Here is a 24,597-nt window from a genome sequence, read left to right on the forward strand (position 1 = left end):
ATGGTCAAGTCAATAGGTTCATGGTTAACAAGTGCCTTTGCATCCATATCAACTTTTGTAGAACAGGATCTATATGGTTCTTGGGTATACTGCATGTTTCTTGTTTGATCAATATAAAACTCAGTGATCCTCTTTTCTCCTTCTTGTTGTCAACTATCTTAGGATTCTGCTCTTTTATGGGATTCATCATCGTCCTTTTCTCTTCTATAATTCCCAAAAATTTCTATTGGCTAGATTTGTAAGTTTAAGGTTTATGTTATTCTATAGTATATGCTCTGGATGCTTTTAGGTTTAAATTAATAGTGTATATATTAAAATGTAAAATCATGAACAAGGATATATAATTTTGTTATCAAATATTATGGACAAGATTCCTTTAGAATATGAGCCACATTATATAGTTCTCAATTTGACGAACTCCAAATTTTCATATTATCAATACTGATTATATTTTTTGTCTTTTTCTTCTCCTTTTGAAGCTACTCGAATGTAATGAAGGTACAACACAGCAAGAAAGGATGGCTTCAAAGTAGCTACCATGGTATCATCTACTTTGCTAGCGAGATTTTATTGGTTACTTCACTTTTTTATAGGCTTAACTACGACATACAATTCGCAATTATGTTTATAAAAAAATATTGGCTAGGATTTTAATGAATGTGCAATATTTATATGGACTTTAATTATATTAGTATAAATTTATAATATATTTTTCATCAATGTATTTTTTTTATCTTATTATCTTCAAGATTTCAATGTTTTTTTTATTATAAATGTGTGTGTGTCTATATATGGAAAACGACAAAAAGGACTACAAAAATAAAAACATTTTTTACAGCCAAGAAATTTTGCCAAACAAATATTAAAATTTGAAGCCAACTTCTCTTTTTCACGATGCCAAAAAGCGACCAGCTTTAGACACGGTAAGGTGCTGCAAGTTATCGCGAATGGAGACGCTTTTACGCGACGAGACAATTGGGGACTGTTAGGTGTTGAGAATGGTGAAGCTTTTAGGCTTAAGTCGTGATTTACTGACTCAATTGGCGTGACGTTCTTCGGAAGCGTCTAGAGCAGATTTCGCGACGCTTTTGGCGTCGTAAAATGGGCCAAAAAGCGTCGCGAAAATAAGCTTTTTATAGTAGTGATAATATCATATGTCAATTGAATGATGTTACCGAACGTTCATTATTGAAATATATTCACTTTAAACTTTTTTTTTTGGGCTCCCACTGGGGACCCTTTTGGTAAAAAGAAGGACTCGATTAGACCACCATCTCGATCAGATCAACCAGCCAAGCTACACAGGTTAACGCTTGAGAGTAGGGGGAGATAAAAGGGAATCCCTACTCCGAAGTACAAGTAGGTAGTGGGTGTAATATTCCCTATTTTTGGAGTTAATTCTTTATAAATAAGAAATTATAAAGAATATAATTGAAAGGTGTTTTAGTATTATTTACAAAATAATAATAATAGAATAATAATAATACAATTCGAGTACGTTTACAACTTTAACGTAATTCTATTATCATTCGGTTAATTTTTAATATCGGAATAATTTTTAATAATACCGAGTTCACTTGACTTAGGGTTGCCATAATATAGATAGGAGAGAATAAGAAAAAGAAAAAAAAATTCAGATACCCTAACTCTCTCTCTCTTAGCCGTCACTCCCAAATTCTCTGTCTCTCTCTCAGATTCTCTCTCCTTTCCCTTCCTCTCCCTCGTCGTTCTCTCTCCTCTCTATCCTTCTCTCTCGTCGCCTTCGACGAAGTGGTGTGCGAGCAGCGGAGTGCTCGAATATGTGTGTATGCGATGTCGTTCGAAGCAGACCGACGAAGGTGGGGTTGTGCGAGCGTCGGACGAAGGTTGAGGATTTGCGTGAAAGGAGGGTGCGAAGTCGAGGGTTTTGTGTGATCGTCAGACTGTGCGACGAGTGTGGTGTGTGCGAACGAGCACAAAGTCGAGGGTTGTGCGACAAGTGTGTGGTGTATGCGAGTCGAGTGTGGTCCATGGCTCGAGGGTGTTATGTGATCGCTGTGTGCGAGGCTTCGTGTGGTTGTGAGGGAGCTCGTTCGAGTGACTAGGTTCGTGTGAGTGGCGAGGGTCGAGAGCGAGTGCTGCCAGAGGAGGAGTCGCGGTTGCCGGCGCAAGCCAGCCGTCGTTCGTGGTCGCCGATGGTTCCAGTGGTTACCTTCTCTTTTCTTTTCATTAATTTATATAAATGAATTATGTATATATTATAATTCTTCCTTTATTAATTATTAATGTATATTATGTTTTTATATTAAGTTAAGTTGTAAGTTAATTAATTTGTAATTTGAGTCAATTAGTAATTAATTAAGTTGTATGATTAGTTTAAGTTATTAATCTAATTTAAGTTGTAAATCCGATTTAAGGTGTTGAGATTAAGTAAGGTGGGAAGTAAAGAAAGTTGTTTATTGATTTTTAAATGGAAAGTTATAATGACTTTGCTATTCGAACTTGATTTTAGGAGTATTGGACATAAGACTTGAAAGGACTTGGTAAAGGTATTGAATTAGTAAACTAACTGAAGTCAGTTTGGCTCACTAACATTGACTCTTAAACGACGCTAAGCTCAATAGAGTAGGAAAGAAAAGGAAGTTAATAGACAATGAGATTAGCTATCGTTTATTCTTCGAATTACTAAGTCGATATAGTTAGTCACGTATTATTTGATAATATTATCAATGACGTAGCACTGAAGTACTTACTTAATCGTTTAGGTCCCAATTTCATAAGCGGAACGTTTGGCTAAGACACAACGAAAATTCTCTGTTACAAGGTACGTATGCATACAAGTTTAGTTGCAAGTACTAGTATCATGATTAGATTGTGATTTATTCCAACGGAACCTAGAATCATGATAGGAAACGATTTTGATTGCTGAGATTGTTTGGTAACATGTTTATGATTGGAAATCGCTATGTGGCATTGTAATGCGTAATTCTATCGTATTATGAACATGAGCATTGGATTCGTATTATTTAATCCATGGTGTAACAAGAGTGTTACAAGAGAAAATATTTGAGTACTATATCTAAGAAACATGTTAAATAATTCTCTGTTATTATGGTATGAATAGACAGTATTAAGAATGAACTATAGCAATAAACTTGTAGCTGGACTCCCTACAAGTGATGAACAATGAAGGGAGTGTGGGACTTATTCTACACTCCTACGCAGGCCTACTGTGACGACAATAGTATCCTTATAAATTTTGATAACTCAAGTGGCGGAAGGTTCCGTACAATCTTGGGGGTATGCATACTAAGGTGCACTAGTAGAAAAAGGACGATTTGCGTCACCCCGCATGAAAGGCAAAACGACACAATAACGTAATTTGTGTCGCACATAAAGAGGAGTGCGCACAACATGGTTACATAAGCACCAGATATGCCCCATTTGCGTCGCACATGCCTTATATGCATTGCAAAAGCCAAATGTGCGTCGGATACCCTGACTCATGCGACGCAAATCGTCTCTACATTGAAAAAACAATTCAAACTATCTGCGTCGCACGTCTTTTAGGTGCGTTGCAAAATACCCAATTTGCATCGCACCTATTGAATGTGCGACGCAAATATTAGGCCCACTACCCTTTTTATTTCAGAAACCCTAGCGCCTCACATGCCTTCCCTCTCAATTCTCAGCGCCTCTCACTCCCTCTCAATTAGAGGTGATCATTTTGGCCCGACCCGTTTTTGGGCAGAATTTTTCAGCCCGCGGGCCGGGCCTGGCCGTATTTTTTTATGACTTTGGACGGGCTTTGGGCAAGCTAAAAACGACTTTTTAGTCTATTTTTTGGCCCGGCCCGTTTTGGCCCACAAAAGCCCGCTAATTTAGGCCCGAAATAGCGGGCTTTGGACACAAAAATTTCGGCCCGAATTTAAGCCCTGCTCGGCCCAGCCCGACCAATGGGCAAATTTTTTGGCCGCGGCCCGGCCCATGATCACCTCTACTCTCAATTCTCAACGTCTCTCTCTCTCTCTCTCAACTCAATCGCTTCTCTTCAAACCCCTCCATCTCCGTCGAACACATCAAGTTCTAAACTCCGTCGCTTCAAACACCAACAACGACACTCGAAGTAAGCAACGAATAAAAATTGAAAAAATACCAACCCTTTCTCAGATCTAACGTTCGAAGGTAACGTTCGAAGAAGAGCAGCGAATTTCGTTCGTTCCATTTTGCAATTCTGAGGTATTTTTAGTTCAAATTTTATTCTGAATTTCTTTGTTTTCCCTTATTTATGTTTATTTTTAAAATTTGAAGAACGAGATTTGAAGAACGAGATTAAAGGACTTGATTTGAAGAAGAACGAGATTTATTTCTGTTAGATCTGGTTTTTGGCGATTTGAAGAACGAGATTGAAGAACGAGTTCTGGTTTTTCGGCGATTTGTTTTAAAAAAAAATTATATTTAGTGAAATTTCTGTCCTGTTAGATCTGATATTTTTTTTAGGTTTAGTTTTTTAATTTCGTTTTTTGTTGTATGTTAGATCTGAATTTTTCATTTTTGATATTTGTTTAGATTTTTTTGTTTCTTAATCGACGCAAGACAATTTTTTTTAAGGTTCACTTGTTTAATTATTATCTCATTTTTTAATTATCGTCATTTGTTTCACTGGTTAGATATGGTTTTCTGTTTGTTAGATCTGTCTCGTTTCTTTTTCCTCGAATGCAGTACTAAAGCATTCATGCTTTGGTACTGCTTTTTTTTTTTTTTTTCACATTAGGTCATTTGCGTCGCACATGGCGCAAGGTGCGACGCAGATGACTGATTTGCGTCGCACCCCGTGCTATGTGCGACGCAAATTCCCCTTATATCCCCCCTGTAGCTTCTAGTTTGCGGGGCTGGGAAGACCAATTTGCGTCGTACCGTATACAACGTGCGATGCAAATAGCTAAAACATCTACGTCGTTTCCGCATACGACGCAGATCAGTTATAGGTCATCTGCGTCGAGACCTGTGCCGTCGGACCCAAGTCTGACGCAAATAGGGGTCCCAAGTCCGATGCAAATCGACCTTTTTCTACTAGTGCGTAATGGGTGTGAGACAGAACGAAACTGTATTTGCATTTCAACTAATAGACCAAGTTGTCTATTAAGGATTAAGTAGCCCGTATAATTCTAGTAAGATGACGGTGCTCGTTCGTTGACAACTAAATACAAAGTAAAGGATGTAATGTTATTGTAGTATCATGTCTAGGAATGATCATTGTTGCTTTGTTTATGTTATATGCTATCAATGGTTTACTATGTACTCAACATAGCTTATTGTGTGTTATTATGTGTCTGTTGACCTGTGATGAACCATTGATGCTACAATGGGGAGCAGACTAGGTGTACTCGTGCTGCTGCATGATATCGAGCATACGGGGGATAGTCTTTAATCTTGGAACTTTAACGCGTTTAGTTAAGCGTTTCAAAAACTATTATGATTTCCTTATTTAGCTGTGGTTTGAATAAAAGGGGTCGTTGATGATTACCGAGTTGTAGTTACATTTTTATTCCGCTGCATTTCATTGAGACAACGTTTTGAGTTAATTTTCCTTTTTAATAAGTTTTGCGTTTCAGCGCAGCGGTAACACTCCCAAAGTCGATGCGATGCGACGTAGTCGTAGACGTGTATGGATTTTGGGGGTGTTATAGTGGGGTTCGAACTTGTGACTTTCAAGCTCTAAGTTACAAGGTAAGTTCTCCACCATCTCCATCAATCACGCCTGTTTCTTTAAACTTTTTATATGCATCCCAAAAAAGATACTGGTATATATTTTTTTCGGAAAAGAAAAGAAAGGAAATTGGCTCATAAGTCATAACTTAGGCTAATTGGGCAAGCAACGCAACGTTAAAAGCAAAGTTAAACAAACAATAATTACCTGAGTATGCATGCAAAATGTCCATTGTCCACCAATATAATTAAGCTTAGTCAGGAGTACTAGCAGTGTGGTACCAACATCATATATACCGTATACTAGACAGTAATGCAAAACAGCTCAACACGATATTTGCTTTTAACTTTTAAGTAACTAATTTTAATTAATTGTTCTTTTTAACAACAAAAAAACCTTCACTCTCCCAAGGCACGCCATCTGTGCGTTTGCTTCTTCCCTATATATACCGTCCTCCCTCACTTCCTTTCTTGCCGCAGTTGCCATAATAACTCTTTTCTATCTCCGCTCTTTCTCTCTCTCCTTATTTTCACTCTCTAACATAGCTTATTATTTTAGCTTATTAGCTCCTATCTACTAAAGTTTTTTAAGTTGAAAATGGCATTCACACCTCTTCACCTCCATGAATTAACCGTTATTTTTGGCATTCTCGGAAACATTGTTTCCTTTGGTGTCTACTTGGCACCTTTGTAAGTCTCTATCTCGCTAAGGCCATCAATACAAGAAAAAACTACATGTATAAGATATGTAGCATTGAAACGGCCGGGGTTTTCAAAAGAGGGAGAAACCTTTTGTAAAGGAAAAACCTCATGTGCTTTACTAACACAAAATAAGTTAGAATTTTCAAAATGAAAAAGTTTTAAAAATTATGAGACCTCAGGTCCCGGAGGTTTTCGTGCTTCATAGTATATATGTGGAGCCTTTCAAGATTTAGCAATTGTTTATTCTCTTTTTGTTAACTTTTATTTGAAGTATGTTGGGGATTGATATTAATTTAATTGTCGGTTTGAGTATAGGCCAACGTTTTGGAGGATATTCAAGAAGAAATCAACACAAGGTTTTCAATCCATACCTTATTCAGTTGCACTCTTTAGTGCCATGCTTTTGTTGTACTATGCTTTCATCAAAGAAAAGAATGGCACTATGATCATCACTATCAACACCATTGGCTGTGCCATTGAAGGATCTTATCTCATTGTATACCTCATTTATGCTCCTAAAAAAGCCAAGGTACATATTTATCAATTTCATACTACCTATATTTTGTATTTCATTCTCAGTAATAGTGTATCTAATATCTCTAATCTGGTTATTTTTTGAGCAGGTTTACACAGCCAAGCTGTTAGGACTATTCAATGTAGGGTTTTTCGGGTTGATAGTTCTGACAACCATGCTGTTCGTTCGAGGTATCGACCAACATAAGATGTTGTCGAAAGGCGGTATGCGTGAAAACGTTGTTGGATGGATTTGTGGCATCTTCTCCGTTTGTGTCTTCGCTGCTCCTCTTAGTGCCATTGTATGAATGTTTTGCAAAAAACGAAATTCCTAATTCTTTTTTTCAAGATATATAAGGCATGCCTGATTTATAATATATTTAATCCTTATAAATGCAGAGAATGGTAATTAGGACAAAGAGTGTGGAATTCATGCCGTTTTGGTTATCTTTATCGCTCACCCTTTGCGCGGTTATGTGGTTCTTTTATGGTTTCCTCATTAAGGACTTCTACATTGCTGTACGTAACTCAAACTCTTGGTATTTTTCTATTTATAGTATTTTTTTGAGAGGATAGTAACTCATATTAACGAATTTTTATCTTTCTTTCTTTTTTCTTTTTGCAGTTGCCAAATATCCTTGGATTTGGATTTGGAATAGCTCAAATGATACTATACATAATATACAAAGATTCAACAAAGAAGAAGCAAAACAATAATATAAATGGCGATCTTGTGATAAAAGAAACAGATATCATGCAACTTCAAGAGCTAGCAGTTGACATAAAGCTTGGTAAAGTTGAGAAAATTGAGCAAGATTCTACTGCTTTGGAGCACCAAAACAGGAATGAAGTTATTGAAGTTATTGTGGAAGAAATGGTTGAGGAGAAGGAGAACAAAAACAACAGTAATAATGGAAATATTACTACTCCTCTTGGAAATGGTAATAATAATAATGAGATGATTATTAACGAGCCCGATGGAAAAGCAGCCGTTGATGATGTGCCACGTGGATAATGCAATATTATATGCAGGTGTATGGTAGTATCTTGTGTATCCACATCTTAGATGTGGTTTTGAGGGTGATTGGTGCAAATTAAACAAGCTAGGTGGGTCCATTAATGAAAAAAACGAGGGGGCAAAGCAAAAGGGAAAATGGAAGGAAAAAAAAAAAGTAACATGGAGGACATTCATGCAAGCGACGAGGGGAGCAAAATATATTTCATGTATATTTTCTGAAGGTTTCTAGATTTTATTATTGAAGCATTTCTTGTACTTGTGTCAATTAAATTTCCATGTTTTTTTTTTTTCCAAACTAGGGTAATAATTTCATTATTGTTATGTAGTAAATATTTTTATGTTAATTCTGTGTACCACTTCTAACTTAATTCGGTTGTATTGAAAAACCTTTGTCCTAATAATGTGTTTTATCCCGATTTTTTATATTCATTTTAGATTAATAATATAATATTTTTAATTACATACTTGCATAAATTAATTCAATCTATATCGTGGATCTGAACATTAAGGCAAATGTAATAAAATTAACATGAGAATATTCTTACAATTATGTTATTTAAGATTTGAGCGTGACGATAACGAATGAATAGAAGGACGGTGTTTAATTTAATTTTGGCGCATATTTTGTAGTTATTTTCTACTTTAAAATTCAAATGGTTTCCTTAAACTTCAAGTCTTGTTGTGTAGCTATTGTTCTTGAAAAATGACCGGGTCTGGCCCATTCCTCAAACGAAGTTTTTACTGGCTCCCTATCTACCAAATTACTTATGGTTCCAGCGAACGAATAATCATTGAGTCCTTCTTCCGGACAAGACATACAAAGAGATCCACCAACATTCAAATATTTGGTGCTATGCCTTCTAAACTCATGTTTGCATTAAGTCGCTCGACAAGCTAAGGTAATGTACAATGTATATTTTAAGGAGTGATTCTCAACATCATTCTGTGGGGAGGGAACAAGTTTTTGTGGACAATTTTCTGCAAGGTGTTTCAGCCTTGATAGAATTTGACGTTGATTAATATTATTGCTACCATTTCTCCTTAAAAAAAATAATGTACAACGTGTATTTTAAGGAGTGATTCTCTACCATCTTAAATTATAGCTAGAACTGCAAGTGATAGTTTGGCAATTTATGTGAACAGCAATTTATCATTAATTTACCAATTTATAGGTCGGATATAACTGGACAACTGGATCAAAGTATACTCCCACGTTGGGTACTTTATTTCTGAAATACCTTTAACTTATTGCAAATTTTTTCGAAAGGCATTAGGAGATATTTATTGAGCATTCCATATGTATTACCTAGAGTAGGAAAACCAACGACGTACTAACATGTAATTTCTTGGTTAACAATTATTACAATAACCTACAAGCAGAGTCTATACTCCTTGAACCAAGAGTTCCATATCTGGTACAATTTCTCTTTATCGTTATGACTATGATATAATTTCAAGCGAATTAGAAAGTTGTTAGGTAGAAACAAAATTTAAGAGAGTTAAGCTATTTTTGGTGTTATAGACATTATATTGTTCATACAAAAGAAAAGGATGCTTCAACAAAATTGAAAAACTAGCTTTAACAATAATTTTGCCATTCTAAAACTTATATTGCTTACCAACACAATCATATACTTGTTATGCGTTTTGAGATTTGTACATAAAATATAAATTGTTACAATAATCACATGAGAATAATGCTCCTTACATGAGAAATGAGAATGAATCTCAACCACATGATTGGATTAGAGTTGCGACACTTGTTCATTAGAGTTATACCCTGGCCTCCCAAAAAAAAAGCCCAATTTTTTTTCTTATATTATATTCTTTTTATAGTTATAATTATTCTTGTTCTTACTTCTTATGTTGCGTGAATTTTAAGATAATTGTTATAATTTCTTTTCAGATCTGCTGTCTTATTGGTATTATAATTTTAATTTATTAAAAATATATGCCTTAAATGTATTGTAATAATATATTTCAAACTCGGCCCATTATGTGGCCTTCAAAGATTGACTCATTGCCTGGATCCTTCACTTTTACCGACTTGATGGCTACACTGGGGATCGTCTCCTTATGTTTGTGGCCACCTTATGGGCTATATGGCAATATCAGAATAAACGTGTTTTCAACAGTCTCACACCGGATATGGAACTTCTGCACTTTCTAGCACACCAAGGCATTCAGCAACATGTCACGTTTCTGGCTAACCCCTCCCCCCGGCCACGGGCTCTACGCGAGGCTCCGGGCCGGGGCCCCCGGGGATTCTTATGGCACATTTTGGGGCTTCCTTCTGCGGATTCCACAGCTACATATACAAGTGGATGGTTCATGGGTGGATACTTCTCCTTTGGCAGGTATTGCCTGGGTGCACTACAAAAAAAAGCTTATATAGCGACGGATTTTTGGAGACGGATATATATCCGTTTCTAATTTAGAGACGGAATATTAATAATCCGTCTCTAAATTTATTTAGAGACGGATTTTTTAAATCCGTCTCTAAATTAGAGACGGATTTTAATATCCGTCTCTAAATTAGAGACGGATTTTAATATTCGTCTCTAACTTTAGGGACGGATTTTGAAAATCCGTCTCTAACTTAGGGACGGATATTGATAATCCGTCCCTAAAGTTAGAGACGGATTTAAAAATCCGTCTCTAAAGTTAGAGTCGGATTTAAAAAATCCGTCTCTAAATTTACATATGAATATTTTATTACACGTATTTAATTTAGAGACGGATTTTCAAAATCCGTCTCTAATTTAGGGACGGATTTTTAGAATCCGTCTCTAATTTAGGGACGGATTTTTAGAATCCGTCTCTAAATTTAGAGACGGATTCTAAAAATCCGTCTCTAAATTGAAATATGAATATTTTATTGTGCTTCTTTAATTTAGGGACGGATTTTTAAAATCCGTCTCTAAGTTAGAGACGGATTTTTGAATCCGTCTCTAAGTTAGAGACGGATTTTTGAATCCGTCTCTAATATTTCTTCTACATATTACCAATATTATGTAGAGAAGTATACAAGTTGTATTTGGTGTAGTTGGTTGGAGCTTCTTCTCGTTTCTTTGAGGTTACAAGTTCGATTCCTACGAACAGCGATTCTTGCGACTGTGGAGTGTTCTTATCCTTTCCCTTGTAGAGCTGAACCGGGTTTACTTAAGGGATATTCCTAAATGGTAATGAGATAACTTGAACTAGGTAGGTAATAATAGGTGATTAAATATAATCATGATAATATTAGGAACTATCGTGTTGTTAATTTCGTTTATATATTTTTTATATTTTCAGCGAATTTAGAGACAGATTTTGGAAATCCGTCTCTAAAGTTTAGAGACGGATTTTCAAAATCCGTCTCTAAGCTTAGAGACGGATTTCCAAAATCCGTCTCTAAGCTTAGAGACGGATTTCCAAAATCCGTCTCTAAGCTTAGAGACGGATTTGCAAAACCCGTCTCTAAGCTTAGAGACGGATTTCCAAAATCCGTCTCTAAGCTTAGAGACGGATTTCAAAAATCCGTCTCTAAACTTTAGAGACGGATTTCCAAAATCCGTCTCTAAACTTTAGAGACTGATTTTTAAAATCCGTCTCTAACTCGAATTAGCGACAAGGGTTTTAGAGAGGGACAATATCCGTCTCTAAATCCGTCTCTAAGCCCATATAGCGACGGATTTGACCTATTTAGGGACGGATTTTGTCCGTCTCTAAATGGACTTTTTTTTGTAGTGGTGGTTGACCATGTCAGCAACAACACTAGGGAGGGGCAGGGTAGTTGCATTCCTGCCAACTCAGCGCTGCTAGCTTAAGCTCAAGCTTGTCTGGGGGCCTTGATTCGGGCACAGGCGCGAGGCTATCATCAAATCACGGTGCATATTGACTCTGAGCTTGTGGTGTGGAGTTTACTTAACCAAGTCACACAGCCGATTTCGATCGCTTGGACCTTTAATGACATTCGATCACTTGGACAGCACTTCCAATGGTGTCGGATTACAAAGGTTAATAGTTCGCAGGTTCAGCTGGCCCATAACCTTGCTAATCATGTCAGGCGGGGTCAAATTACGATGGTTACACTTTAGTTAATTAATTTTGCTTCTTTTGTACGTTTTCTTGATGTCCAAATATATATATATATATATATATATATATATATATATATATATATAATATATATATATATATATATATATATATTTCAAACTGTATTTTGTATTTTTCTGTTTTTTAATTTTGTATGAGAATTCTTTGTCATTAGTGTCAATCATTAGTGTTTTATTTTCTTTTAGCCTTTTTATCTTTCAAATTTGATGGCAAAATGCAAAAAAGAAAAATGTTTTACATAATGTACCAGTATTGTGGTAAAAAATCGCAGCAATATGTTAATTACATATTGTTGCACTCTTAATTGTTGCGCTGCCAAAACCGCTGCAATAGGCCACTTAATGACCACAACAATAAGCAATTATTCTACTAGTGTTAAAAGTCCTGTAATATAGTTTTTATAAGTATATCAAAACAACTATAGACTAATATTTTGGAAAATTTGCACAAAACCACCTTAAGTTTTCACTTATTTAGAAACTCCCACCTTTGTGTTTTTTTTCCCTAAATTAATTCCACCTAAACTTTACAAAACCTTTATAAACTCCCACCACTTAACGAATTTCGCCAAACTCCGTTAGGTTGTGGGACCCACATCAGTTATTTCTTTTGTTTTTCCCTCCAAACAACTCATTTTCCTTTTCTTATATAAGAGAATTTTCCTTTTTACCCTTTGATCCTTCACCCACATCTGATCTTATCAGAAGGAGGTCTGTCCCCTTTGTGGCTTATGTTGGAGGGAAATTCTCTTATATAAGAAGGGAGAAGTGAGTTGTTTAGAGGGAAAAACAAAAGAAATAATTGATGCGGGTCCCACCACTAACGGAGTTTGGCAAAATCCGTTAAGTTGTGGGAGTTTATAAAGGTTTTGTAAAGTTTAGATGGAAATTTAGGGAAAAAAAAAACATAAAGGTGGGAGTTTCTAAATAAGTGAAAACTTAAGGTGGTTTTATGCAAATTTTCCTTATATTTATTCTAATCTTGTTTAATATAAAGATTAACAAATGGATATATGAGAAACTCATTTTCTAGTCTTCATATTTGTGTTTTTAGTTAAAAATATTTAAAATTGGAAATTAAACAAAAACAATAATAAACATCAGCAGTAAGACTTCTATTATCTTTAGATTATCTGTTTTTATATCTTTCTTTAGATAGATGCATGAATTTGATGTACTAAAACTCACGCCACAAGATGTCTTAGTTTGTTCAGTTATCGGTTCTAAAATGGGGTAATTATGCACGACGCCAAATGAAACGGAGTGCAAGTCATACCAAATACACCATCAACTTTTGTCTTGTCCAATTATGGCAAGAGATTTCTGAAAAATGACGTCACCTAACTTGTTGTGAAGACACCCTAGGCAACCATATATACAACCAAACATAGTTTAGTGATGCCAGTCCAATTGATTTGCATAAGGGGATTAATTCTGCACAGCTAAAAAGTGCACCGCAACGGACCGTTACAAAATTTACGAACGATAACCAAGAGAAAGGGAAAGAGGGAGAGAGAAAATGAGAAAGAGCAAGTAGATGCATGGAACACCATTGAAATAAATCAAGGACCCATGAATAATTTACTTTAACAAAAAATAGTGGAATCTGGTGAAAAACTTCCAAGTTGTTCTCTACAATGGGCTGGCGTTGGCTTAGAGTAAATTGTACTATTTTATTGTATAATCTATATGCTTCATGTTTCTTTTCTACCTTTACGGTGGAATAAGAATCAAGGAAACTTGTAACAGGAGATTCCAAATATAGGCTATTGTTTGACTATGATTACCAAGAGAATATACTTATTCCTTTTTTTTATTATTATTACCGTATTATGTATATGTTTTCGGGTATGTTACAAAATATATAAATAAATAATAGATACTTGTAACACATCTCTTTGTCATGATCTGAAACCACCACCTTTAGCTAATGGCCTTTAAAACATTTAACTATGGATCTTCAGACATTTAGTGGGATCAAAACGTTAATTTTAGAATACATATCAGTTATATTTTAATACAATGATCTAAGTGTCATATTTTATGTTGCACCTTATTAGTATTAAAGAATTAGTTACTGTTTGTCGTACCTTTATTCATTTTAGTTGCATAGTCAATGATGCAAAGGTAGGAAAATCAGGTTAGGTCCAAAAATACCGCACCTTTAAGCTCAAAAGAAAGGCCCTTGTATCACTTTGAAAAATAGTATGTTAATATATATTCACGGTTGAGGTCATTTCCTACTTTACATGATTAAGCTCTTAACCTTCCCAAAAAAGTTCCGAGTTGAACTCTAAAGTAAAAAAAAAAAAAAAACAATTAAATGTATCAGAAATAATGCTCAGGTAGTAAGGTTTAATTCTTTCCAGTTATCACAGACAACATATTCGACTTTGAAGTCAACATGGTAGAGACTAGAGACCTATTGGATACTTGCACTACGAAACAGCACCCCAAACATTTAAACTTAGATGCATGGTTACTACAACTTACTACTCGCAATGTAAGATATCCGCCTATTTTTAAATTAAAATTAGACACTGATAAGTCCAATATTAAAAAGAAAATTAGCCTAATATAGATTATTGTTTGACTATGATTACCAAGAGAATATACTTATTCCTTTTTTTATTATTATTTACCGTATTTCCCATCTTTGTTTTATTTTTTAAAGAGTTGTAATATACATAGAATAACCTAGCTCTGTCCGCATCTTTGCACACACTATCACTCAATTGGTTTTTCAAAAGTGCAAATAAAATACAAGAGCTCCATATGTTCTGGAATTGAATAAACTGCTCTATGAGTTGAGAAAGATCTGTGAAAGCTGTAACCAAACAAAGAAAAAAGATACCTTTATGTCATTAAGGTTCTCACTATCGACGGTAGCTGATTAATTGTGCAAGTTAACAAGCAATTTCATTATTGGGAGTCTTTCTCAGTCAAACCTTCTCCATTGAAATGGTTATTCTCACCGAAAAAGACTTGTTTAAAGAGTACTTTCTCCTCAATTAATCTACGACGTTACTTCTTACTGACAAGGAAAATTTGCACAAAATCACCTTAAGTTTTCACTTATTTAGAAACTCCCACCTTTATGTTTTTTTTTCCCTAAATTTCCACCTAAACTTTACAAAACCTTTATAAACTCCCACCACTTAACAAAGTTTGCCAAACTCCGTTAGTGGTGGGAGCCACTTCAGTTATTTCTTTTGTTTTTCCCTCCAAACAACGCACTTTCCCCTTCTTATATAAGAGAATTCCCCTCCAACACAAACAACAAAGAGGACAGACCTCCTTCTGATAAGATGTAGGTGAAGGATCAAAGGGTGAAAACGGAAATTCTCTTATATAAAAAGGGGGAAGTGAGTAGTTTCGAGGGGAAAACAAAAGAATATAATTGATGTGGGTCCCGCCACTAACAGAGTTTGGCAAAATCTGTTAAGTGGTGGGAGTTTATAAAGGTTTTGCAAAGTTTAGGTGGAAAGTTAGGAAAAAAAAACATAAAGGTGGGAGTTTCTAAACAAGTGAAAACTTAAGGTGATTTTGTGCAAATTTTCCTACTACTAATAATAAATAAAGATATATGTATGTGTAACTTTTTTTTTAATATAGATGAACAACTAAGCACAACAATAGTTTCAATATAATTCTATTCAATTTTTGGATACAATTTTCATAAGACTTTATCACTTAAATTAAACGATATCCTCAATTATGTGCAATTATCTTTCACTGGAATCGAAGTACTTAATATAAGTCGTTAAATTATGCCATGAATAATATAAATATGTATGTCATAATATATTATATAGTGGTAGGATCCACCAAAAATTAATCTTAAGCTGAAACTGAAAATCGGTCTCACTAGGGAAAAAAAAAAGGAAGGGCTGCGCAAGAAGGGCTGCGCTTTCTTCAAAACGCAGCCCTTCTTTATTGTAGAGCTGCGTTTTTCAAAAAAGCGCAACCCTACATAACAGAAGCGCTGCGTTTTTGAAAAAAAGCGCAACCCTTCACTTAGCAGGGCTGCGCTTGTAGAAAAAGCGCAGCCCTTCTTACATTCAGAAGGGCTGCGCTTTTTCTACAAGCGCAACCCTTCTTACATTCAGAAGGGTTGCGCTTTTATTTTCTACAAGCGCAGCCCTACTAAGTGAAGGGCTACGCTTGTAAAAAAAGCGCAGCCCTTCTGACTTAGTAGGGTTGCACTAGTAAAAAAAGCGCAGCCCTTTATGGGCTTTTGTATATTAAAAAGAAACTTCACTCGTATAAACGCACGCTCAATACACCAAAGTCCAAACCCATTCTCTTTCTTCTCCAATTATTCAAAACCCTAAGTTCTCTCTCTTCCCTCAACCTACCGTTTTCGTTCTCCCTCAGCCGTCCTCATTCTCCCTCTCTCTCATTCTCTTCTTTCTCTCCTCTCTTTCGTCGCCCCTTTCGAGTTGTGTGTGTGGAGTTCGTCGATGTACCGGCATTCAAAACACCTTCTCCATCTGTGCGAGGCTCGCGAGTTCGTCGTTCGTCATTCGTTCAACCACCGTCGCGCGCAAAAACCACCTTCTCCCTCAACCACCGTCGCGCGCAAAAACCACCTTCTCCGTTCGTCGTTTCACCCTCCGTTCGTCGTTGCCGCGCCGCCTTGCCGCGTCGTTTCCTCCTCTGTTCGTTGTTAAGTGAAGGGCTAATACATATATGAAATTTGGTTGTGAAGTAAATGGCTAATAGATTATAGATCTATGTTTTTTTTTTGTAATTCTAATGTAGTTTTTTCGATTTTTCTTTTCAGGATATTAATTTCTGTTTTTTGGTTTGTATTCATTTCTTTCTTGTATTTTTCTGTTTTATTTCGATGTTTATAATTCTGGTGTTTTTTTTTTTTTTTTGTGGATTATGCAAATCTATGCTTGCTAATATAAGCAGGATTAGATGAAATTGAAGCTTATAATTTTTTTCTCTTCTCTTTCATTTTTCAATCTTACTAGTATCTTGCTATGGCATTCAAATATAAGTAAAGTTGTGGTAAAATATACTATGTTATGCTTTCTAGAAAATATTCCTTATATTACTTTTGTAGATACATCATTTTCTAAACCAAAAACCAGTATCTGCTTATATGACATAGATTGAACAACCATTTAATATAAAACAATTTGTGTTGTTTAAACAATATCAACATGAGTAGATATATTTAAATGTAAAAAAATGGAAAAACAAATTATTTTTTTTGGTCAAAAGGGTTGCGTTTTTAGTTAAAAAGCGCAGCCCTTCACTTGTAGAAGGGCTGCGCTTTTACCTATAAAGCGTAGCCCTTCTAAGCTTGAAGGGCTGCGCTTTTTAGGTAAAAGTGCAGCCCTACTTAAAAAGTGAAGGGCTGCTATTGAAAGGGTTGCTGTCAAAAAGCGCAGCCCTAAGGGCCTTTTTTAGCGCAACCCTTCTTTATTTTTCCACTAGTGTCTTTTTACTCATTTTATGTTTTTTGCTCATTAATGTTCTGGCTCATTTTACCAAATTTTTGCTCATTTTACAAACTTTTTACTATTTCATGTTTTTTTGCTCATTTTATATTTTCGGCCATTTTAATAAACTTTTGATCATTTGACAAATTTTTGCTCATTTATGTATTTTGCTCAATTTATATTTTTGCTCATTTTAAGAACTTTTTGCTCATTTTTAGAAACTTTTAGGTCATTTGATATTGCATTTTTCAGTTTTCAGCATAATGAGTAATTTTCACGTGTTCTTATTCCTATGTATATACACACACATATAAATACTACTCACTTGCATTTTAGACGGTCTCTAATGCACAAGTTTTTAATCATCAAAATCTTTAATTACGTATTACTAAAAATGAGAATATAAAAATATACATATTGTAACGAATCTAACATATTCAATATGTGATTTTCGTCGTGTTTATATAATTATAAAGCATAGTAGAAATTTTAGTACTTTCACTAAACGAATGGCAATAACCGAATAATGTACTTCATAGAACGGGGCAAGTGTTACTATTAGCTATAATCAAACACAAATATATGATTAATAACTTAAACTTGCACCCACATCTATATTATTATCTAAAGCAAAATAAAAAATCCTACTTGTCAAGCTCACAATCACCGAGCAAATTCTAGAGCACAAAGAATGTAAAACTATCATCTAGGGTGTCTACGTAGGATTTGCCTTGGGTGGAATCCAAAAATTAAAAGATTTGGGATATTTAAATGCCATAATTAGGGGTAATTTGAGGTAATTATTGATGTTAACATAAATTGTGGAATAAAAAAGGTAAGGTCGGTGATGAATGAGCTTTTATGCTCATTCAAGGTCGTCTTTTAGGCTCCTTTTTAAGCTTTGGTCGAGTCATTTTCGTTAGTTTTTAGTTCAATTTCCGTAATTTTTATGTCCTTGAGTCTTTTTGGTGTCCTAGAGTAGTTTGTCGTTGTGGTTTGGTGTTGTTTGTGTTGTTTCGCAGGTTCCCGCGATGGCTCACGACTTTGGTTGGGGTACGATCACCATAATGGAGCTGATTTCGCTGCTTCAAACTCGGAGCTACCGCTCCTCACTGGAGCTCCAGCTCAACATGCGCAGATTTTGTTGATGGGCTGCAGAACCTCAGGAGTGAGTGCTCCCCAATCCCCTAGAGCGAGCGCTCCCCTGTGCTCTGGCGACAACTTTGCTTTCTCCCCCACGATTTAATATTTTATTTTGAGTGTTATATAAAAGAAAAAGGGGGGAGAATGTAAGGGGGGGGACTATCTTCTACTTTCTAGTTTTTGAGTTCTTAGCTTTAAAAGGAGAGAGAAACAAGAGAGAGAAGGGCTTACAACTTCAAACTCTTGAGGATCTCCATTAATTTATGCACTCATAGTGGATTTTAAGCTTTAAACTCAACAATTATTTCTTGTAATCAGTAAGTTTGTACTTTTTACACTTGATTTCAGTCCAAGTAGTTGCATGTTTGATTTTATTTACTTTATTTAATTTCTCTACTCGATTTCTACTTACATGTTGGTAATTCGTGTTTCTATGTATGCTAAGTTGTTCATCATGAGTAGTGAGTAGTTCCATTTTAAGGCTTGGCAGTGAAAACCTCTCTTTGTGACTATGAATAGTTGATTGGAGCATGTTGATGGGGTTGTGAATGTGAAATTGAGTTTTCATGTAATTTGGTTGTGGGTCTCTTTGCTTGATCACCATTGAAACTCTTCTAAGCTATCCTAATTGTAATCAAGAGGTGAATTTAGGATGTGTAGCTCACTTGACTTACTTGTCTTGAATTCACTAAGAGATTAGGTCTTTTAGTCAAGATTTGTGAACTTGATGTACTTAAGCATGTTGAATTGAGTAATTACCACGAGAATAGGAGTTGCTTAGTCTAACATAGTACTAATTTCCTTGAGAAGGTGATTAGTATTAGCATATAGTTCACTTCATCACATCCACACCTCAATTAACTAGCTCCCCATTGACTATCTCATATGAACGTAGATTGGAGCCTCATCCGCAAGAACTATTTTCATCATATTGTATTCTCTTTATAACTTAATTGCATGACCTAGTTTAATACAACCCTCAATCCTAGTTGTAACCGAGACTCATCCTCTAATAGTCTGAAATTTGTGTTTACTGCCGGTTCTCCCTTGGGTTCGATCCCTTGCTTGCCCTTGCTACTTGTTAGTGGGTTGTATTGAGGTGTTTTATAAATTGTAATTTGGAGGGGATCCTTGGGCCTTAACGACTTCCCGAGTGTCAAGATCATGCCCTGCCAAATTTTGGCGCCGTTGTCGGGGAGCGCAACGGGGGTGAACTTTGGATTATTTGTTTTATGAGATACGGTTATTTATTATTTTCATATTCTTAATTCATTGCTCGGGTCGTTAAGTCCGTCCTTGTTATTACTAACTCTCTACTTAGCTTTGGTGTTGTACATGAGCACAAACCCCGCAGGTGATACTCCATTTCAAAAGAGGCAAAGGGGTAGACCTCCGAAGAGGCAAAGGGGTAGACCTCCGAAAAGGCAAAGGGGTAGACCTCGAGTTATTTCACCATCTCCACAAGTAAGAGTTAGTGATACACCAGACTCATCTACTCAGGGCACTCCAACAATTTCTATTTCTCTTTCTAGAATGGCCGGAAATCAACAAAGAACTCTTGAGGACTATGGGGTTCCAATGGCATTCGAGGAGAGAAGTGGTATTAACCGTCCGCCTCTTCCGAATGGTAATTACAAATTTCCAAGCCAATTGATAAGAATGATCAAGGAAAGACAATTTGAAGGTAGAGGGAGAGAATGTCCTTACAAGCATCTTCCTCACTTTGTAAAGTTGTGCAACATTGTTAATGAGCATGATGCTACACAAGAGCAAACGCGACTTCATCTCTTTCACTTTTCACTTGATGGTAGAGCTTTGGCATGGCTTGAGTCACTTCCCGCTAACTCTCTAACAACATGGGCGGAGGTCACTAAGGCCTTTTTGAGGAGATTTGTTTTGGAAGAGAAAACGACGGAGCTAAAACGTCAAATAGCTACATTCTCTCAATTAGATGGCGAGATGTTGAGTGAAGCATGGGAAAGGTTCGAGGAATTGGGACGAGCTTGCCCTCATCATGGTTATGACTTGGCTACACTTTTGAGATCTTTTTATGATGGCATAAGTCCCATAACTCGTGCTAATCTTGATGCGGGAGCGGGAGGACGACTTTTTCCGTTATCGTTAATGCGAATCTAGAAGGCACCCAATTGAAAAATTTGATACATGTTTTGAAAGAAAAATAGAAGTGCCTTCAGCTACTAGCTTAATGATCTTAAGGGGATAATCCCATCGCTATGTACGCACCGTATCTATCTTGAAGATGATCAAGCTTCCTCCATTGAACCTCAAAGGAGACTAAATCCAAATATGAAAGAAGTTGTGAAAAATGAGGTTTTGAAACTACTCAAGGCCGGGATAATCTATCCTATTTCGGATAGTAAATGGGTATGTCCGGTCCAAGTAGTTCCAAATAAAGGAGGCTTGACCATAGTTGAGAATGAGCATGGTGAAGTTGTATCCACAAGGTCGGTTACGGGTTGGAGGATGTGTATAGATTATAGAAAACTAAACAAGTCAACCCGTAAAGACCATTTCCCAATCCCTTTCATTGACTAAATGTTAGAAAGGTTGGCGAGTCATACACACTTTTGCTTTCTTGATGGGTACTCCAAATTTTTACAAATCCCACTTCACCCACAAGATCAAGAGAAAACAACTTTCACGTGTCCTTATGGCACCTTTGCTTATCGAAGGATGCCATTTGGATTGTGTAATGCTCCTTCAACATTCCAAAGATGTATGACTGCCATCTTCTCCGACATGCTTGAGTCGGAAATAGAGGTTTTTATGGATGATTTCTCGGTGTGTGGTTCTTCTTTTGACATATGTCTTAATAATTTGTCTAAAGTGCTTCAAAGATGTCGAAAGATGAAATTGGTATTGAATTGAGAAAAATGTCATTTCATGGTAGAAGAGGGAATTGTTCTTGGTCATGTGATCTCTAATCGGGGCATTGACGTTGATCCCCCTAAAGTTGAGACAATCAAACGCCTTCCACCTCCAACAAATGTTAGGGGTGTAAGGAGTTTTCTTGGCCATGTCGGTTTTTATCGGCATTTCATTAAAGGTTTTTCACAAATGGCCAAGCCTTTGACTCAACTTTTAGCAAAAGATGCGCCCTTTGTGTTTACTAATGATTGTCTACAAGCTTTTGATAGGTTGAAAGATGCGCTTGTTTCGGCCCCAATAATGCAACCACCTAATTGGGAGCTCCCTTTCGAGCTCATAGGTGATGCTTCAGATGTTGTTGTGGGGGCCGTTCTAGGCCAAAGAGAGGAGAACAAGCTTCAAGTAATCTACCACATAAACAAGACTTTAGATGATGCACAAAAGAACTACTCCAGAATCGAGAAAGAGCTATTGGCGGTGGTCTATGCAATTGAAAAGTTTCTTCCTTACTTGTTGGGGTCGAAAATCACTATATTCACCGATCAGTCAGCATTGAAGTATTTAATGTCAAAGAAAGAAGCTAAGCCAAGGCTTATCCGTTGGATCCTATTGTTACCAGAGTTCGACATTGAACTCAAGGATAAAAAGGGTGCGGAGAACTTGGTGGCCGATCACTTGTCTAGGCTTCCGTTAGAATGCATGGAAGGAGTTGAGCTAAAGATTGACAACTCATTTCCGGATGAAAAGCTAGTCGCAATAGTGAAGGATTCGGTTCCTTGGTTTGCCGACTGTGCTAACTACCTTGCTTGCAACTTGATACCTCCGAACTTGGATTCTCAACAAAGGCGAAGGTTTTTAAGAGATGTCCAAAACTATATTTGGGAAGATCGTTTGCTCTTCAAAAGGGGTCCGGATAGTATCTACTGTAGATGCATTCCGGAAGATGAGGTTGAAAATGTGATTAAAATGTGCCATTCATCCCCTTGTGGTGGGCATATGGGTGTCACCAAAACAGCGACAAAGATCTTAGAGAGTGGTTTGTGGTGGCCTACCTTGTTTAGAGATGTGTGGATGATTGTTAAAAGATTTGATACTTGTCAAAGATCAGGTAACATTGGAAGGCAGAATGAGATGCCTATGAACATCATTCTGGATTAGTTGGAAGTATTTGACGTTTGGGGTATGGACTTCATGGGACCCTTCCCTAGCTCATTTGGAAATAAATACATTCTAGTGGCATGCGACTATGTTTCGAGGTGGGTAGAAGCTTTGGCATCTCCTACCAACGATGCCAAGGTCGTAATGGAAATGTTAAAGAAGGTGATATTTCCAAGGTTCGGGGTCCCAAGAGCAATCATTAGTAACGGAGGATCACATTTCGCAAAGAAGTCCTTCAAGGCACTTTTAGAGAAGTATGGGGTCCGACATAAAGTTGCTCTTGCCTATCACCCGCAAACGAGTAGTCAAGCGGAAGTTTCAAATCGGGAAATAAAAATGATACTTGAGAAAACCGTTGATCGAGTAAGAAAGGACTGGTCAAGTAAGCTTGATGATGCTTTATGGGCTTATAGAACGACCTACAAGACTCCTTTCGGCACTACACCTTATAAGCTTGTCTATGGCAAGTCATGTCATTTGCCGTTTGAGCTTGAGCATAGAGCATATTGGGCTATCAAGGCTTTGAATTTCGACCTCAATTCGTCCGGTGAAAAATGAATGTTTGACATACATGCATTGAAAGAGTTAAGAAGGGACGCTTATGAGAGCTCCCGCATTTACAAGGAAAGAAAAAAAGCATGGAACGATAAGCATATTTTGAGAAGAGACTTCAATGTTGGTGATCGTGTCCTTTTGTTCAATTCAAGACTTAAACTCTTTCCCGGCAAACTCAAATCAAGGTGGAGTGGTCTGTTAGAAGTCAAGGAAGTATATCCTTATGGAGCGGTGCTTATATGGAGTGAAAGAACGGGGGCATTCAAGGTCAACGGTCAAAGGCTCAAGCTTATTTTGGGGACCTCATTCCAAAAGTTGATAGCATTGATCTAAAGGAGTATGACTACTCCTCCTCTCATCATTGAGGATTCTCATGCCCGTCAAGCTAACGACGTAAAATAAGCGCTTCTTGGGAGGAAAACCAAGTGTTTGTGTGTTTTAACTTCATGTTATGTTGCCAGTTTTTAGAACAATTGAGTTTTGTTGTGGATTATTTGTATTATAATGTCGTGTTTGTGATATGTTGTAGATTAGTGAGGCAAAATGAGCTAAGCTTGGGGGAATTCGAACGCAAGGTATGATTGACTCGGGTTGGGAAGTTTAGAGAAGAAGAAAGAACGAAATAAGCAGAAGCATAAGCGCTGCCAGATCCGAGCGAATGCTCTAAGGAAGAGCGAGCGCTCCTTCGTAGCCCTCTGAGAAAAATTTACCTGCCAGTTCTGAACGAGCGCTCAGAAGAAGAGCAAGCGCTCTCTGAAGAAAGAGCAAACGCACACGCTGGAGCGACCGCTCCCAGGCTGCTCGAGAAAAATTTGAAACCTGCCGAAACCGAGCGATCGCTCAGGTCGGGAGCGAGCGCGCACAACAGCAATGAGCGAACGCTCCTTTATTGAGAGAGCGCTCCTTTCAGCCCTGTGGTTCCTCCCTTTTTTTTTACAATAAAGGTAGATCCCCCCAACTCTTCATTTCTTCCAACCCCTTACCTTGTGCTTCTCTCTCTCTCCCTAACCCTCCCTAAAACACTCAAGAACTCCCTCAAACTCACTCAAACCTCTCACTCTATCCCTCTCACAACCACAATTCTTTATCCCCAACCTCTAACCTCCATTAAACACCTCCATTCTCTCTCTCTTCAAGTTTCACTAAACCACCAAGTCAAGGTTAGGGCAACAATTTTCAGAAAAAAAGGGACCAAAATCAAGCAAGCAAAGTGCTCAAATACAAAAGGAAGGCTCAATTCTAGCTAAACAAGGGAGTTCACGCATCAAGGTATTTTGTTTTTGTTTTGTGTTTTTCACTTTCATTAGTATTTGATGTATTTGTGTCGTCAGTGCTAGTTGTAGTGTTTTTGAGTCCCCTTTGATGGAGTCTAGGT

At 36.8% G+C, this 24,597-nt stretch overlaps 1 protein-coding gene and 1 non-coding gene across 2 annotated transcripts; one reads left to right on the plus strand and one right to left on the minus strand.

Annotated features, from left to right (window-relative positions):
- The first annotated feature begins 6,168 nt into the window (after positions 1 to 6,168).
- Positions 6,169 to 8,381, plus strand: LOC104908944 (bidirectional sugar transporter SWEET9). The gene is made up of 5 exons (XM_010698112.3): positions 6,169 to 6,378; positions 6,706 to 6,919; positions 7,014 to 7,205; positions 7,303 to 7,422; positions 7,529 to 8,381. The coding sequence occupies exons 1-5, from the start codon at positions 6,287 to 6,289 to the stop codon at positions 7,916 to 7,918; spliced, it is 1,008 nt and encodes a 335-aa protein (XP_010696414.1). The 5' UTR covers positions 6,169 to 6,286; the 3' UTR covers positions 7,919 to 8,381.
- Positions 8,382 to 20,534: 12,153 nt separating this feature from the next.
- On the minus strand, positions 20,535 to 20,641 carry LOC125492121 (small nucleolar RNA R71). Its single transcript, XR_007268567.1, has one exon. It is a non-coding gene; the product is annotated as a small nucleolar RNA R71 (small nucleolar RNA).
- Positions 20,642 to 24,597: the final 3,956 nt, after the last annotated feature.

This window comes from Beta vulgaris, chromosome 7 (genome assembly GCF_026745355.1).
Source record: "Beta vulgaris subsp. vulgaris cultivar EL10 chromosome 7, EL10.2, whole genome shotgun sequence".
Lineage (NCBI taxonomy): Eukaryota > Viridiplantae > Streptophyta > Magnoliopsida > Caryophyllales > Amaranthaceae > Beta > Beta vulgaris.